At 36.0% G+C, this 18,105-nt stretch overlaps 1 protein-coding gene across 3 annotated transcripts in view; it reads right to left on the minus strand.

The window, feature by feature from the left end:
* Wdr7 (WD repeat domain 7) overlaps window positions 1-18,105 on the minus strand; it is a 326,163-nt gene that overhangs the window by 305,962 nt on the left and 2,096 nt on the right. For all 3 annotated transcript variants that reach the window (XM_026393174.2, XM_026393173.2, XM_026393172.2), the window contains exon 2: window positions 2,530-2,701. In XM_026393174.2, the coding sequence (XP_026248959.1) occupies window positions 2,530-2,688 (159 nt within the window). In that variant the 5' untranslated portion in view covers window positions 2,689-2,701. The remainder of the gene's footprint in view (window positions 1-2,529; window positions 2,702-18,105) is intronic.

The raw sequence follows: 18,105 nt of genomic DNA on the forward strand, positions 1-18,105 counted from the left end.
AAGATTTCTTATACCAATAAGCACCTACCTTATTATATTCATTACAAATAACAGTTACTCACTCTCATTTCTTGAAGCCTCTAACACTTGGCTCACCATTTCACTCTCCACTGCTTCTGGTATCTTACTTCTAGGTGTTTTATTATCTTCTCAGACAAGGTTTGTAGTAGTACCCAGGCCTCACTTCTAACCTCCTTACCTCCAATGATCTTGGTAATACCTACTGTACTGCCTTCAAGTTCCCTGATCATTAATAAATGAACTACTCTAGAATCTTATTTGGCACCTCTCCTTCTAATCACTACCTCCTGCCATCTTAATTCCCTCCACTTCAAGTCCCAACAATTCTTCAGTCCCCCTAAAACCTCAATTCCATCTCATTCTACCACGACTGCACTAATCCATTATCCTTCAACCCCACTACCCCACTTAAGAGTCCACGGTACATCATAATTACTACCCTGCATAAAACAATCAAGCCTTAAGTGCAATCTCTCCCTGTTAAGCTTGCTAGGAAAACTTTATCCTAGTTAAACCTGGCTCTCTTTGGCTGGGACTTATACCCAAGAAACTGAAGGTGGGTGGAAACACTACACCACCATCTGTTTTCATATGCAATTGATGACATCTAATTTTACAGGATCCTTGAGTGCTATCCAGCAGTCCTGCCTAATTTCTCTAGCCTACTCATACTCCTAAACCTCCCAGGTAAGCAACTTATCTCTCCTTAAACCTCCAGTGGGAACTCCCCTGTCCTCACTGTCAACTGAGGACCTTGTTTATTTTTCTGAAAAAAAAAAAATTGTAGAAGCATGAGGAAATTTCCGCATTTCTATATAAAGAGCAACCAACCTACCTGTACTCATACACTTAAGGTTCCCTAGCACTGTGAATGGTTTCTTGTTCCTATCAGCCTGAGTGCTGTGCACTTCATTTCAACTGTCACCTCTCTCATAAAAATCATCAATCATCAATATCAAATTCAATCACATTTCTATACCTTATCAATGAATAACAGAAAATAAAATGATTCTATTTGTACCAGATTATAAACTAAATTCTGAGAAATAAATGTCATTAAACAAGTACAAAATTTATACTCTGAAAACTACAAAATAATGTCGGAAAAAATTAATATCTAAATAAACGGAAAGGTACCCTATGTTCACACATCATAAAACTTAATATGGCAATATTCCCCAAATTGATACATAAATTCAATATATTCCCTATCAAAAACCCAAATGATTTCTTTATAGATATTGACAACTTGATCCTAAAATCTGTATGAAAATTCAAGTGACCCTTACATAGCCAAAACAATCGTAAAAAATAAGAGTAATATTGAAGGATTCATATATTCCAATTTCAAAATTTAACATAAAGCAATAATAATCAAGACAGTATTACATGGTATAGGAACAGACATAGAAAACAATGGAATAGAATTGAGATGCAGATAAAGATCCATGCATCTATACTCAACTTATTTTTCACAAGAGTACCAACACCATTCAATAAGAGAGTAATCTCCTTAACAAAAACAAAATAAAAGGAAACTAGATAATTTAGACTTCATCAATATCAAAATATTTTGTGCTTTAAAAAACAACATCAAGGAGCTGGAGTCGTGGCTCAGTGGTACAGCGCTTGCCTGACATATGTGAGGCCCTGAGTTTGATCCTTAGCACCCTATAAATAAATAAAAGATCCACTCACAACTAAAAAAAATTTTAAAAAAAGAAAAGAAAGAAATAACATCAAGAAAGTGAAAGATAATGCACATAATGGAAAAAGATATTTGCAAGTTAAATATCTATTAATGGATCTGTACCAAGAACATATAGAGAATTCCTACAGTTCAGTGCCGGGGACATATCTCAGTGGTAGAGTGCTTGCCTACCATGCATGAGGTCCTGTGTTCAATCCCTAGCAACACTGAAAACAGAAGAAAAAGAAAAATAAATCCTATAAACCAATAATCAAAAAATAACCAATATTAAAACATAAGCAAAGAAAAAGCTTTTAATTTTTTTTCTAAATGGGCAAAGGAATGACAATAAATACATAGTGATTTTAGAAATCCCTATGTGATTTTTATAAAAAGTTATGCCATCTTCAAAACATTTACTTTAGAAGGTATGTTTTGAACTGGTTTTTGTCTGTATGTTGTTTTCTACAGTGCTGAGGACTGAACCCGAGCCTTACATAGGCAAGGCAAGTGCTCTATCACTAAGCCACATCTTCTTATACCGTTTGTCAATACATCTTTATGTATTATAATCTTTTTAAATACCTAAATACAATAAATATTAAGTGACTAACAGTAGATATTATATTCAAAAATTGCTAAAAAACCAGCAGACATCAATTATAATAATGTAAACAGATAATCTGCATACAAGTAATTTGATCATAACATATTTTGCAGAAAAGTATTACGAATTCAAGTATAATTCCAGTTCTGTGTAATTTTCTAATAAGTATCTTCTTGTATTTAGGATGTACAACAGACAATTCAATACTCACTTCTAATTCTACTGAAAGATCCCAGAGACATATTTGTCCATCATGGCATCCAGTTACAATTGTGGCCCCATCATCTGTTAAAAGCACAGCTGAGACACAATGCGTTGGTGCTTTGCGTCCCCAAAGCACAATGGGTAGAACAAGGCTGTTTCCTGCCATTGTGTTTTCAAACCTGAAAATGTTATAAGAATAATATGATATTAAAATATTAGCCTCTAAAACATGTTATATATCTTTATTACAAAGCCAAGTTGTACGATTTGAAAATAGGCATATATTCCTGGTAGTATATTCTGACCACTTAAAAATATGTTATTTCCAAACAAATATGACTAATTTATCACATCCCAGATTCTTTAATTAAAAAATTAGACACAAATCTTCACTGTAGGCAGTCACGATTTTTAAAATTTGCTAGTGAAGAGTCAATGATTCAATACTCATATTTAGTACTATATAGCTAATGATGCACTTTTATGTATATATAGATTTCATTTTAAATCTCAAAATAGTCTTTCCGGGCTGGCAGGATAGAAAATGAGGCATAAACATATTCACCCTAAAACCCAGAAGCAGCAAGTCAAGGGCAAATCCTGCCCTCTAACCCCAAATCATCTGCCTCCTCAAATAATTCAAATCAAATACAAAAACAGTGCTCAGCAAGTCCACACAGATTAATTATACCCCCACTGCCAGACCAGAATTATCAAGAATTTTAGAAATGCCAGGAATTCTCCCAAGCATTGTATATATATAACTAAAAATGATTTCAATTATTCCTTCAAAAAATCATAAGGTAAGTACTATGATCACTTCTTCTTCCACAGAGTCACTGAGGCAAAGTGTCATGAAGTGACAAGAGATGGAGTCCATGTCTCCAAACCAGTAGTAAATAGCAATGCCCAAGAACTCAGGACATTTTATAGTGTGCTAAACATTTAACAGAGTATGCTCAGTGAGAAACTCATTTGGACACACTTATTCCAAACCTGTTATGTCCAAAGGTCACAGACATCCTTCCATGTTAAGTCCTAAATCTTAGGGGAAAGAATTTCTTTTCAGACTCATATCTCTGTAATATGAGAGGATTTAGATTTGAGATAATTAACCAGCATATACTAGAATATACCTCTTAAAAAAGAGTACAAACAGAAAGAATTATTCCTTCATTAACAAAATTAAAATTTAATTGGTAAAACAACATTTAAGTGTTATAAATTATGTGATTAAGGAAAAAATAATAGACAAGTTCAGAGAAGTTAGAAAGACTAGAATAGACAAAGAGGGCTCCACAGAAAAGTGGACTCTGACAGATCTTATTAGGAGTCACCTACAGTCTGACAAATGGTCAATCCAAAGAAAAGATCATGAAAATGAAAATGAATCAAGTAAAAAAATATGAAGAACACTGGAATGCTTACCCAAAACAACCCATATTATATCCTTTTTTGCTATTGTTAGAATGCATAGCTTTCATCAATTTGGTTCCCACCCATCCCCCCCAAAAAAACAACTCGTCATTTTTGCTCAAGTACAAGGTACACATTTAAAGAAAACATTCAAAATACACCTGGCACAGTGGCACATGCCTGTTATCCCAGTGCCTCATGAGGCTAAGCAGAAGGATCCCAAGTTTGAAACCAGCAACTTAGTAAGACTCTATATCAAAATTTTAAAAAATTAAAAGGGTTGGGGATGTAGCTCACAGGAGAGCAACCCTGTGTTCAATCCCCAATACTGCCAAATGATAATAATAATTATTATTATTATTATTCAAAATACCACTTCCTATTAAGAAAACCCTACTTGCCCTATTTGTGTCATGACAGTTTCATAAACTACCATCACACTAATAAGCATTTCCATATTCCTATTTGATATTAGAAAACAGAAATAAACTATGAACCAATTTAATAAATTTGGAACAGCATGTTTTTTTGGCTGTGAAGCATATCCAACAATGACTTTCTGGAAAAGAGAATCTGGAAGGAGCTCATTTTCCCATGGTGACAACCCTCAGCTTTGAATTACATCACCAAAGAAGGTTCTCTCCTGTAAGTAAACAAGCCCAAGGCACTGAACACCTCCTGGTGAGCTCTGCAAAGAACACCACTTCTCCAGGCTCCTGAGGACTGGAAGGGAGGGCATTCTGCCTGAATGAAGGAGAAAGCAAGGGATCCAGGACCAAGCTGCATATGGTACTAAATGTCTACAATATTTTTTTCTTAAACTTTAAAAACCTTATAACAAAATAAAATTGAAACTAGAAAATCCACAGAAGCAACAATGAAATAATGTGAAATAAAGGATAACAGAGTTTATGACGACAGCACAAATGCTGCTAAGAAGGATTAAACAAGACTACCAGTGAAGCAGCAGCCCCTTAAATCTAGGTCTAAGCAACTAATGTAACCCCAAAATGGGCAAATTAGACAGGATCTAATCATTGATTAGGGCATAGATATTTAAATTTGAATTTTTCTCAATAACCAATAAGCCAAGACATTCTAAATTGGCACCATAAGAGAGTTTTTCCTAAAGGGAAAAAAGGTCAGTGGAAATGTGGAACATGTAGTTTTTCAGATGTCAACATTCAACTATCCTATTTATTTGTTAATAATCCATTCTCAATGTTTCCAACATTATTATCTATTGTTTGAAGAAAACTGGATATATCCCAAAAAAGTTTTATATTAAACAAGTCACAGAACAGGATTCACTGAAATTTAAAAAAAAAAAAAACAACAACAAAACTATTTTCATGGAAAAAGCCAAAAGCAAAAAATGAGCAAGCCAAAGTCTAAATAATATGTATGGTATTAACTTTAACAGAAACTCCAAAACAAAATCACACATGTAATAAATCTATATTTTATTATATTTTATAACTAAGACATTCAGGGAAATGCTAAATTTCAAATTTTACCATTATCTAATAAATTTGATATATTCTAAGACTAAATGCTTCTAAAAAACAGATGAATACTATGAACATTCCATTTGCATTTGTGTTCATATCAAAATCTGGATCATGTTACACTTAGAGATGTCTACCAAAAATGTTTAAAAGATAAAGTTCCAAAGTCAAATATCAAGAGTTCTAGATCCTACTTTCTCCTTCTGCCACTAATTCTGTAGTCTTTGATCACATCATCTTATTTCTAAGGCTTAGTTTTCTCATCAAGACTATAATTAATAAAAATTTTAGGGCTGGGGATGTGGCTCAAGCAGTAGCGCACTAGCCTGGCATGTGTGCGGCCGGGTTCGATCCTCAGTACCACATACATACAAAGATGTTGTGTCCGCCGAAAACTAAAAAATAAATATTAAAAATTCTCTCTCTCTCTCTCTCTCTTTAAAAAAAAATTAAGTCAAAAAATCGAATGTAAAAAAAGGATCTTAAGAGAGAAAATGTTGGTCATCTCTTGATGACTTTAATTTCAGGTATATTTCTTAGTTCTTTATAGAAATAATAAAATTGTACTTCAGTCAACAACAAAAATAATAACTAAAAAACATTAGACTGACAATCAGAAGACCTATATTCAATTTTTGGCTCTTCAGTGTGATTTCAGCAAAATTCTCTCAGGGAGGGATAATAACAGCTCCTCTCAGAAAGCTTTCATAAAGATGAAGATTAAGGGACCATAGATGAAATACAACTAGCATAACACCTAGCACATGGCAGATGCTCGGTAAAGATTATCTTTTAAAAAAACAGATTTTGCTAGTTCACAGCCTGCTTGCACATCTACTGGTTTCTTCCAGCACTATCACTTAACATTTAGTAAGGTTGGACTTTTCAACAGGTCAACAGCTTTCATTCACTTTCTGCCACAACATAAAAGTACTGCTGTATAATGCAATTCAAATTATGGAAATTTACAGTGCAAATATGGCAATTGGTTCTGCATGATTTATTAGAAATATTACAAAATTTCATCTCAATACTAAAATACCTTTCAAATTAAGTTCTGATCTTAAAATAACAATAATTCATATATATTTTAGAGCAGTATTTCCCAAGTTTCCATTGTAAGCCTACATGGTGGTAGGTGTAGAATATTAAAAGGAATAAAAAGTGACACAAAATCCAATGTGGCTTACACAACATGCAAACTAACAACTACCATCGTCTTAAGACATGAAAAAACAAAAGATGGATTCCCTAACCAAGATTTCAGGCATCCAGGAAGGATTTCCCTAAGAAATAAATGGAATGAGATGACATCTTAGAGTAGTTTTGATTTGCATTTCTCTAATTGCTAGAGATGTTGAACATTTGTTCATATATTTGTTGATTGATTGTATATCATCTTCTGAGAAGTGTCTGTTCAGTTCGCTGGCCCATTTATTGATTGGGTTATTTGGGGTTTTTTTGGTGTTAAGATTGACCCAGCTATCCTACTCCTCAGTGTATACTCAAAGGACTTAAAAACTGCATACTACAGGGACACAGCCACATCAATGTTTATAGCAGCACAATTCACAATAGCTAAACTGTGGAACTAACCTAGACGCCCTTCAGTCGATGAATGGATAAAGAAAGCACACAATGGAATATTATTCAGCAATAAAGCAGAATAAAATTATGGCATTTGCGTAGAGTTAAAGAATATAATGCTAAGTGAAGTTCGCCAATCCCAAAAAACCAAATGCCAGATATTTTCTCTTACATAAGGATGCTGATTCAGAATAGGGTTGGGGCCAGGGAGCATGGGAGAATTAGACAAACTTTAGACAGGGCAAAGAGGTAGGAGAGGAAGGAGGGACATGGGGGTAGACAAGACAGTAGAATGAGATAGACATCATCACCCTAAGTACATGTATGAAGACACGAATGGTGTGACTATAATTGATGTACAACCAGAAATATGAAAAATTGTGTTCTATATTTGTAATCTAAAATGTAATGCATTTTGCTGTCATATATAAACAAATTAGAATAAATAAGTAAATAAATAAACAAAATGGGAAGTCTAAAAAAAGAAATGAATGGAATGAGGGCTGGAGTTGTGGCTCAGTGGTAGAGCACTTACCTGGCAAGTGTGAGGCCCTGGGTTCGATCCTCGGCACCACATGATAAATAAATTAAAAGAAAGATCCATTAAAAAAAAAAAGAAAGAAATGAATAGAATGAGTAGAAATGAACCAAGGAAGAAGCTCAAGGAATCACATGTTGAAAGCCCCAGAGTTAAGATTTCTATTCCTTCTTGACAGAAAATAGTAGGGCTACAATAGGAATGAACAGGCAGAATGAGGAGAGAAGAACCCACAGGGCAGTGTCATATATGCATCAGAACATAACGTGCTGGCTAAGCCAGTTTAAAGAGGCTGGATTTTACCTGACTTCTCACTACTTAATTCCAGCCTCTCTGTTTAACAGCTCTCTCCCATATTGCTCTTTAAGCTTCTTAAGAACAAGAACTACAATCTATATATTCACAACCATGATTTTTAACATAGTGTCAGCCATATAAGATGTCTTTAATAAATATATTATAAAGTTTGTTGGTGAGAATGAGAACAATAATATGAACATGAAAATAATTTCAGAGATACAACAGACTTGGTGTTTAACACATCAGGTTGATAAGGATGCAATATGAGTTTTGATACAGGTTTTATACAATGGCACTCTCAGAATCAAAGAAAAGAAAAAGTATTTTTAAATACTAACAACTCTAAGTAAAAAATGGGTGGGTACTATGATCATGATACTAATTCCCATAGAAGTCCTCAATAAATTCAGATTCTAATACCTGAATTTACCTTAATACTAAGATAAATTATTCTGTACTTAACCAGAATTTACTAACTATAAGGTTTGTGAAAGGTGAAAATACCACAAAGATTCATATTGATTTTCAACTAAGCCAAATTGTGAGATTTAATGGTACAATAAGTATATATGTAAACAGAGTAGTAATATGTTGTTTTTAAGTCAGTATAAAGGTTAGGTTAACGCAAAATTGCTGAGACACCAGATATAATGCTACTGTAATAAGCCTGGGTGCAGAATGATAAGAAGCTTAACTAAAATGATGAGAGCTATGACAGTAAAAGAAAAAATAAGACATAAAGAAAGAACAATAAATTCCAGGGGCTGATGAAGTATGTAAGGTCAGGAAAAGAATGAGCCTTCCAAGATGAGTGAGAAGAGAAAGGAGGGAAGCAGAAGCAGAAGGAGAAAGGAGAGTGAGAATGGAAGGAGGCAAGAGTCTCAAAGAAATTATACCTTAGAAAATATGGTCCCAACAAGGCACAAGAGATCTCAATAACAAGTGTCCCATGTGACTGACAGGAATGCAATTAGCCTTTGCCAAACCAGTCATTTCAAAAGTTTATGAGATGGGTCAGTGCTGTTTTGCTTTTGTTTTTTATGTTTAATTGTTTGAAAAAGAAAGCCTTTTGTAGTTGGAATAAAAAAAAAAAATCCAGTTTCCCAATCTCGAATGGAGAAAAGTATAGCTCATTTCCATCCTGCAGACTTTTATTCAGGTGGTATTTAGGATTTAGGTCCATTAGAATCTCTTTTGAGCTCACACAGCAAACTGATGTCAGAGTTCAGAGGTGCACACAGATCTCCTGATTCCTAAAATGAAAATCTCCTCACTAGTCCACATTGTCTTTGTTTACCACAAAATTCCATTTACAAGAAATTTAATTATCCTGGCAATCTGGTTAATCAAGAATTTACCAAAACACATTGCTCACTGAAATATAAGTGGAACTGCAGTGCTTACAGTATAAAGTCACATGCTGGCTGGAATCAGTGGCACTTGAGAGAGGGAAGAGAATCTGGGGCAAGTGTTGTTGGAGGGAAGGGAAATGAAACACATCCTTCTTCAGGAATGAAGGACTTACCACCCACCTAGGAAGAGAGCTCCTGGCACATAGGTATGGGTCATCAGCACCCACAACAAATCGGATGGCCTCAGCCAACCAGAGATGACTTGCCCAAGCCCTTGCCCCTTCCTCAGGACACATCCCACATCTAAGGACTGATGCAGAAATACAAAGGCCCAGTCTCCTCACCAATTCAGGATATCTCTGAAGGCTCCTTCTATGTGGGAAGCCATTCTCACACGTGATCGGGTGCCTCCCGTTGAGGGTCTGAGGCACTTTGGCATAAGTCGAAGTTTTTCCCGGCCCTCTCCTGATGAGAGAGCCCATCCGTGTGGGGGTGTGCCTGACCACTGACCCCGGGGACCCAATCGCTGACCCTGACCTTGGAGTGCAGCCCCCCCTCAACCTTCATTGGATGGAATTCTCCCCTGAATCTCTGGTTCCCTAATAAAAGGCTACTCCCCGGCGTGCTCGCTCTCTCTCTCCTGCTAGCCCTGAGTAATCCTTGCTGCCCTGCTGGGCGGCTACAGGAGCGAACCAGAGAGGGGAGCCGTCTCGGACCTAGCAATAGAATTAAGGTAATTGAGTCTTGTGTTTTTATTTCGATCTCGTCTAACTAACTTTATGCCTAGAACCTCATTAATGAAACCACTGCGCAGGCCGCGTGGTAGACTTCTACATTCAGAACTGCCCCTAGGGTCAACTGAGATTTCTTTGAAACTTATAAAAACACAACTTTCACCCTGGGCCAAACCTGCTTCCTTTCTCTGAGTGTTGATCCCAAGAGAACTCCCTATTAAACCAAGTACTAATCTCCATCTCAGAATCTACTCACCCATGAACCTAAACTGCTTGCCCAGTCTTCCATATTTTAGACTTTTCTGACTTTTTATGATGATCATCTGTTTTTCTTATAAACTGAAAATTTTCATTAAACTTAAACTTCATTAAGCCTAAGTCAACATTCTAGCAAGAACACTCCACAGGAGATGCGCGCTTCGCACTGCATCACCCCAGGAAGCATATAATGTCACACTGCCCTAATACCAGTGATGCCAGCTTGACCATTGATTAAAGTAGTGGCTATCAGATATTTCCACTGTAACTCAGTGTTTTTCCCTTTGAAACTATCAATAACCTAAGGAGTAATATTCTGATAAGATTATTCTGTTACACAATATCCCACATGATATTGGTATCTCATATGATTTCTAAAAACTACAAAATACTTAAGATTATATATTTAAAAAATCAAGTATCAGATCAATGTTAATTTTTCCACATTGTTTTTCAAACTCTCAAACGCAAAATAAGATATATTTCTATCCTAAGTTCTTTGCATTTTCATGGGAGTATCGATATTTTCCCAGTCTGTGTACTTCCTCTGCACCAGGCAGGCCCCTGTGACTTGTGAAAAAAAACAAACTCAAACCCTCTCCCACGAGTAGGCCTCAATTACCCTCTTACCACTGGAGAATAAGAGAAGCAGAGACTAAACAAAATAGCTAAATGTTCTTGCCACAGCAGCAATGAAGGAAGAAAAGCTTGCAAAGCTTTATTCAAATGGTCAGAGAGCATTCCAACATCATTTGTCAAAACAACATGTCCATGTCAAGATCACAGTATGATGTGATAAAGGAAGTGGTCAGGTCATTAAGATTACTAATTTTTGTTTTGCTCATGCATTTGGCACCAATTTATTGAAGATTTGGTGAAAAAAAAAAACTGAAACAGATAATGAAGACTTTGTTTATTACAGTGCAATGAGTTAGTCAGACCATAAAACATGCTGTCTCATTCAGCTTCTTGTTGCTGTGACCAAAATATCTAACAAGGACAACTTAGAAGAAGAAAGTTTATTTTGGATGGCAGTTTCAGAGTTCAATCCCTGGTCCACCAATTCCATTGCTCTGGGCCCACGATGAAGCAGAAGGGCATGGTAGAGGAGCAATGCTCACCTCATAGCAGCTTGCAAGCAGAGAGAGGGGAAGGGGAAGGACCTCAGAAAACATGCACCTTTCTGGGACATGTCCCTAGTGACCTACTTTCACCTGCCTACATTACTACCCAGTCAGCCCATTCAAACTAGGATGGACTTATTCAGTTACAGCTCTCGCAATCCAATCATGTCCCCTCTGAATTTTCCTGCATTAACACAGGAGCTTTGGAGGAACACCTCACATTTAAACCATAACACACACTGAAGAAATTACAGTATTCAGCTGCTTCCTTGAAGAAAGAAGGGTTTCTGGAATTAAACAGTTGTCAGGGACACAACCTTAAGCAGCTAAAATAGACTATACTTTCTTATTTGGGTGGCAAATAATACATTCTCAATGAACCTGACACCTTAGAACTGCTTTGTTAAAGGAAGTTCCAGTATTCAGTTTCAAAAGAACATGTGGAATGAGCAGATGGTAACAGGAGACTACACTTATTTCTTATCGCTAAAACAGCCCTGAGCACATAAGTTACAGGATTTGAAGAACTGCAGAGCTAGCTGGTCAAAAATAAATCACAATTTTCAAAGTGATTCATAGATTTTAAGACATAAAAACCATGTTTTAAACTTCTGCAGCTGCCATGAGGATGTCTGAGCTCTTCCACTTAAGCTCTATCCATTACCAGTCAACATGGATTTCAACAGTTATTAAGCTCAAAGTAAACTATGCCTTCCAGGACTTTATTGAGGACACAATCAACTGTGACTTTCTCCTGCGACCCACCTCTCATTTCACCTGCACCTCCAAACATTTCTCTTCTTTTCCCCCTCACACAGAATTCTAGACTGGACAGTGAAATGTCTGTGTATAAACTGAATTAAACTACCTAAAAGAAGAAGAAACAAACATGATTTCCCAAACTAGAAAATGAACTCTCAAATTAATCAGGGGAACAGTAAAATATGCTAGGTAAAGTGTGAAGGTTTGAGAGTCACACTAAGGAAGGACCCAGCTCTTCCATTTATTGGCTGTAAATTTTGAAGAAATATATAATTTCTCCCAGTTAAGAGTGTTCTTATTTATAGCATTACCTATGTCCCTATATTCTATAGAAAAGTGCTCTAGGTACTTCATAAACTGTTCTTGACAGGTCATCAATAATCTCCCCATTGCTAAACCAAGTGTCAATTCCTAATCATCTTCTTGGAATCAGCAGCAGCATTTAGCAAACTTTATACTCCCTCCTTGAAATACTTCTTTACTTGGCCTCCAATCTTCATACTTTCCTGACTTTTCTTCTACTTCACTGGCTTTATTTTTCTTCTTCCTCTTTTTTTTTTTTTTAACCTTTAAATGTTAACATACCCAGAGCTTAGTTAGTCCTTACACTCCTTTCCCCCAATAACTTTCCTTCCCTCCCTGATCTCAAGTCTTTCAGCTTTAAAGAGCACCTACACATGGACAGTTTCCCAACTTCTACCTTAGGGCTCTCTTCTGAACTTCAAACTCACATATCCAGCTCCCAACCACATATCCTAATAAGATTCTCTAACTTGACGACAGGTCCAAAAGTGAGCCCCTGTCTTCTTGCCCAAAGAGTGTGTTCTCCTACAGTCTTTCCCACCTCAGTTAATGGCAACTCTGTTTTTATAGCTACCTACCAAGGCCAAAATCCTACAATCATCTTTAATTCCTCTCTCATACACACATTTCACATTCCAGTCCCTCAACAAATGCTACTGGCTCTACCTCAAAGCGTATTCAGAATCCAAAGCCTCCTCAACACCCTCACTACAACCACTCCATTCAGAACCACCAGCACCTCCCATCCTTGCACCCTGCAGTCTCAACACAGCATGTGAAGTAATGCTAATGTAAAAAAAAAAAAAATACATTGTGATCGCATCTCAAATTCTTTCTTAGCTTCTCATCTAAAGCTGAATAAAAGCCACCTACATAACAACCTATGCTTCATGAGTGAAGTGGCTGTCCTCCTCCTTGATTATTATTTTCCATATGGTGTCTTTGAGGAACACCAAGGAGGATCTCACTTCAGAACAATGAACCCTAGATTTCCTCATGGCACATTCATTCACCTACGTCACATCTCTGCTATAACATCACCTTTTGGGTGAAGCTTTCCCTGACTATCAGGATCAAATCCACTACCCAAACCAGCACTTCAATCATTTAACACACCATGTTTTACTTATTTATCACCTGTCTCTCCGGCTATAACATAAGCATCATAAGGTGAAAATTTGCATTTTCTCTACTGCATTACCAGTACCTAAAACTTCCGCCATATCAGAAACATTCAAATACTTGTTGAAGAAATGAACTAATTCATGATATATGTTCGCCAAAAGAGTTGTATGCAAGCGGGTAATGCTTGTAATACCAACTACCCCAGGCAAGAAGATTTCAAGTTCAAGGCCAACCTGCACAACTTATGGAGACCCTTTCTCAAAACAAAAAATGAAAAGGACTGGGAATGTCACTCGGTGGTAAAGCACCCTAAGTTCGATCCCCAGTACCACAAAAACAAATAAATAAAGCATATCTTGATTTTACATGCAAAGTATATCTTGAGTTTATAGAACTGTCCCATCAAATAATTTCTCTATGATAATCTCATCGATCATTATAGGTCTCCTTAATCAAATTCCTTTTAACATACTACTTGGTTTTTCCCCCAGCTTCGAGTTTTGTCTACCTTCTTTACCTTTTCTATTCTGTATGTGACATATAACCAATAAAACAGATCTTAGGACCTATGAAGTAAATAAGCTGACATAATTAAGCGCAGTTAATGAATTTCAAAACTGTTTCTTAAAGTAAATAGAGTCATAATTCATTTACATGAAGTTTTCAGTCCCACAAGTGGTGGTTTATTTGTTTCTTTTTGAAATAGTTAAGAAAAAAAGATCCTTTAAGGAAGGTAGCCAAATAAATAAACTTAAATACAAGAACAGAAGGTAACTAGCTCATTCTATCATTCTGTTATCACTGACATATACTAACTATCAACATTCAGAGAGAAATATGCATGCATAAAATATCTTCAGTGAGAGTGAAGAGCCATAAATTACAACTGCTAGGCTGAATGGAGATAATGGTTTAAAAGTTATATATTTTGGAAATTTTCTATTCCAAAAGTGCCCAGGATAAGCCCCACGTTTTAGAAATTTTTCTGCCCTGAACTAACCACTGCCCTAAAATTTTATTGTTCCATCATTTTATGGCTCCCACTAACCAAAGGAACCATGAGCCAAAAACCCCTGCAATTTCATTAAACATCACTAACACATTGAAGTTAACATACCCAGATTTAAATAAGATTAAAAATCTAATCTTACTTAAGAGTTAATATGAATATAATATACATACATACATTCTTTAATAGAAGGAAATAAAAACTCCACTTGGACCCTTAGGATTTACTGAATGTAATAATGATGCAGGTTTTTTCCTTTCAAAGAAGTATTTTTGGTTCAGCCGTTTAGCTTTAAGTACAAGGTATAGATCAAGAAAAATGAACCATCTATATGGAATTTGAATTCTAATTTAACATTATATTATAGGATATATAAGTGGAAACATAAGTAGTATTCTTATGTATGGCAGAATTTCACTATGTCATCCTTCCTCTTATTTGATTCAGCCCATGATATTGGTCTGCACATTTGTAAAGTGTTGATTCTTTATAAAGTACTACAATTAAATGGACAAATAGGAACAAAATCTATAAACCACACTAGCTCCATACTCTAACCACTGAGTTTATGTGTCCCAACAAACAATAAATATTATATTGAGATGTAATAGATAAGGTCGGGGTACAGGGGGGTTGGGAGAACAGCCATAGCTCAGTGGTAGAGCACTTGCCTGGCATGCTCAAGGCCCTGGGTTTGATCCCCAGCACCACAAAGAGGAGAAAGGATGGGGGAGATGTAAAATGGATAATCAGGAATAAACACACTTCATAGTTCTAGGCCTAACTTTGCAACTTTTAAAATTACTTCAAGATCCATACTATATTAGTTAGGATAACAGTCCACCAGACCATTACCACATATCTAATAGAACAGCTAAAATTAAAAAAAAAATAGTGACAATTACTAAATGCTGGTAAGGATGCCAAGAGACTGAATATTTCATGTACTGCTGTTTAAAAAGTAAAATGGTACAGCCTGTCTGGGAAACACTTTAGCAGTTTCTTCAAACACTAAACATACAGTTACCATACCATCCAGCAATCATATTGCTGGGCATTTATCCCAGAAAAAAAGAAAAGTTACGTCCCTCAAAAAAAAAAAAAAAAAACTGTACAAAAATGTTCTTAGCAGCCTTATTTGTAATAGCCACAAATGGGAAACAGCACAGATGTTCAGGTGAATGCTTAAACTGTGGCACATACCTACTGTGGAATACTATTCAACAATTCTAAAAAGAAAGAACTATGGATGCATGCAACATTTTGGATGCATCTCAAGAATTGTTTCATTCAACAATTTGTAAATTAATTAGAAAAGATTACATGTGATAAGGTTACATTTATTTATCAGACCTGTAATAACAAAATTATAAAGACAGAATACTGATTAGTAATCACTAGACTAGAAAGGGGTAACACAAAGGAGATCTTTGTGGCAATGGAATAGTTCTCTATCTTGATTGTGGCAGTGGTTACAAAAAACTACACAGATAAAATGGAACAGAACTGTACACAGGCCTTAAACAACCATCAATTTCTTGGTTTTGATATTGTACCTATAGTTACATAAAATGTAACCACTGAAGAAAGTTGAATGAAATTATATAAAATGTAACCATCAGGGAAAGCCAGATCTTTTAACTATTTTTGAAACTTCCTGTGAATCTATATCACCATAAAGCTAAAGTAAAATAAATGGAAAGAATTATTAATATAGAGGAAAAATATACTATAAAGCAACAGCGTGGTATTAGAGCAAGAGCAGTCAAACAGAAGGAGGAGGATCCAGTGTTCAGGGTACACATGAGAACTCAACACAGTGAGCACAGTACCACTACCTATGGGAAAAGGAGAAGCCCGCTAGGAAACATTCTAAGGAAAAGAAACTGAATCACAAACTTGTGACCTGTGGAAAGACAGACTCCGGATGCATTAAAAATCTGTAAGTTTAAAAGAAAACTGTGAAGTTAGAGATAAATAACACAGGAGACTAACTCTGTATAATAGAACTGAGAGGAAACTTCTGAAACAAAACCTCTAAAATATAAACCATATGAGGAAGAAGTTTTTTGTCAAAATTGAAGATGTCTGGGGCTGGGGCTGTAGCTCAGGGGCAGAGCACTTGCTCAGCATGAGTGAGGCATTGGGTTTGATCAGCACCACATAAAAATAAACAAATGAAATAAAGGTATGCTGTCCATCTACAACTGCAAAAAAATTTCTTTAAATATTGAAGATGCCTGTTCAATGAAGGATATGCTTTAAAAAGATTATCAACAAATTGCTTACTGGCAACAAATATACTTGTAATATTTAAAGGATTATCATCTAGGAAATACCAGGACTTCTGCAAATCAAGAAAGGTCTTCGGTTTGAGTGACCTTTGGTTTGGACAGGGTTTGAGTGTATTCCCCAAGAGTTCCCGTGTTGAAATTTAATCCCCATGTGATGTATTTAGGGAGAGGAAATTTAATCTGGTAATAATGTTTAGAGGTGGGACCTTCAGGAGGTGATGAGGAATACATAATGTCATCAGAATACAGCCCCCCCCACCCCCAGGACTGAACATCAGTGGCCTTATGAGAAAAGGGAGACAAACCAGAAGATACCTACATACACATGTGTGCATTTCCTGTCTCTGGCCTCGTGATGCCTTGCACTGCCCCAGGACACAGCCAGAGAGAAGGTTATCACCATATCTGTGGTGGTAGTACACACCCATAATCCCAGCAACTCCGGAGGCTGTGGCCGAAGGATCACAATCATGAGTCCACCTTAGCAATTCAGCAAGACCTTGTCTCACATGAAAAAATAAAAAGGGCTGGGATGTAGTTCAGTGATAAGAGTGCCCATGGGTTCAATCCTCAGTATTTAAAACAAAACAAAAAAAAAAAAAAGTGGTGGTTATCACTAGGTGCATCCCCTCAAACTTGCACCTCCATAAGCCAAAATAAAACTCTCTGTGTTACAACTCATCCAATCTATGGTACTATGCTAACTCAACAGAAAATAAACTCACTCAGACTGAAATGTTAAAATAAAAATGGGTAAAAGGAAGAAAAGGCAATTTTACAAAAGGAAAAACCCCAAAAGGTAAACTGTACATGAAGAAATGCTCAAGGGCTGGGGTTGTGGCTCAGAGGTAGAGCACTTGCCTACTATGCATGAGGCACTGGGTTCAATCCTCAGCACCACATAAAAATAAAAAATAAAAGATAAATAAAATAAAATAAAATAAATTGGAGTGGCAACCCTCTATTAGGACCACTCTAAAAAAAAGAAATGCTCAAATTTATTACTAATAGTGGAACATAATTTTAAATCACATTTTGTTTTCTACCTATTAGTCTGGAAAAATTAAGGCACTGTATAACATCAAATATTGGAGGGGATATAAAGATAGAGAGATCTGCATGAACTACCTAGGAATAGAGACAACTGAAGTTTGTTCTGGAACATAATCTGGCAGTGCTTCAATTAAATACACGAATATTGTATTATCAATAATCACATTCCTAGATATATGTCTCAAAGATATCATCACAGAAATCTAAGTGATATATTTAT

Source organism: Urocitellus parryii, chromosome 13, assembly GCF_045843805.1.
Source record: "Urocitellus parryii isolate mUroPar1 chromosome 13, mUroPar1.hap1, whole genome shotgun sequence".
Lineage (NCBI taxonomy): Eukaryota > Metazoa > Chordata > Mammalia > Rodentia > Sciuridae > Urocitellus > Urocitellus parryii.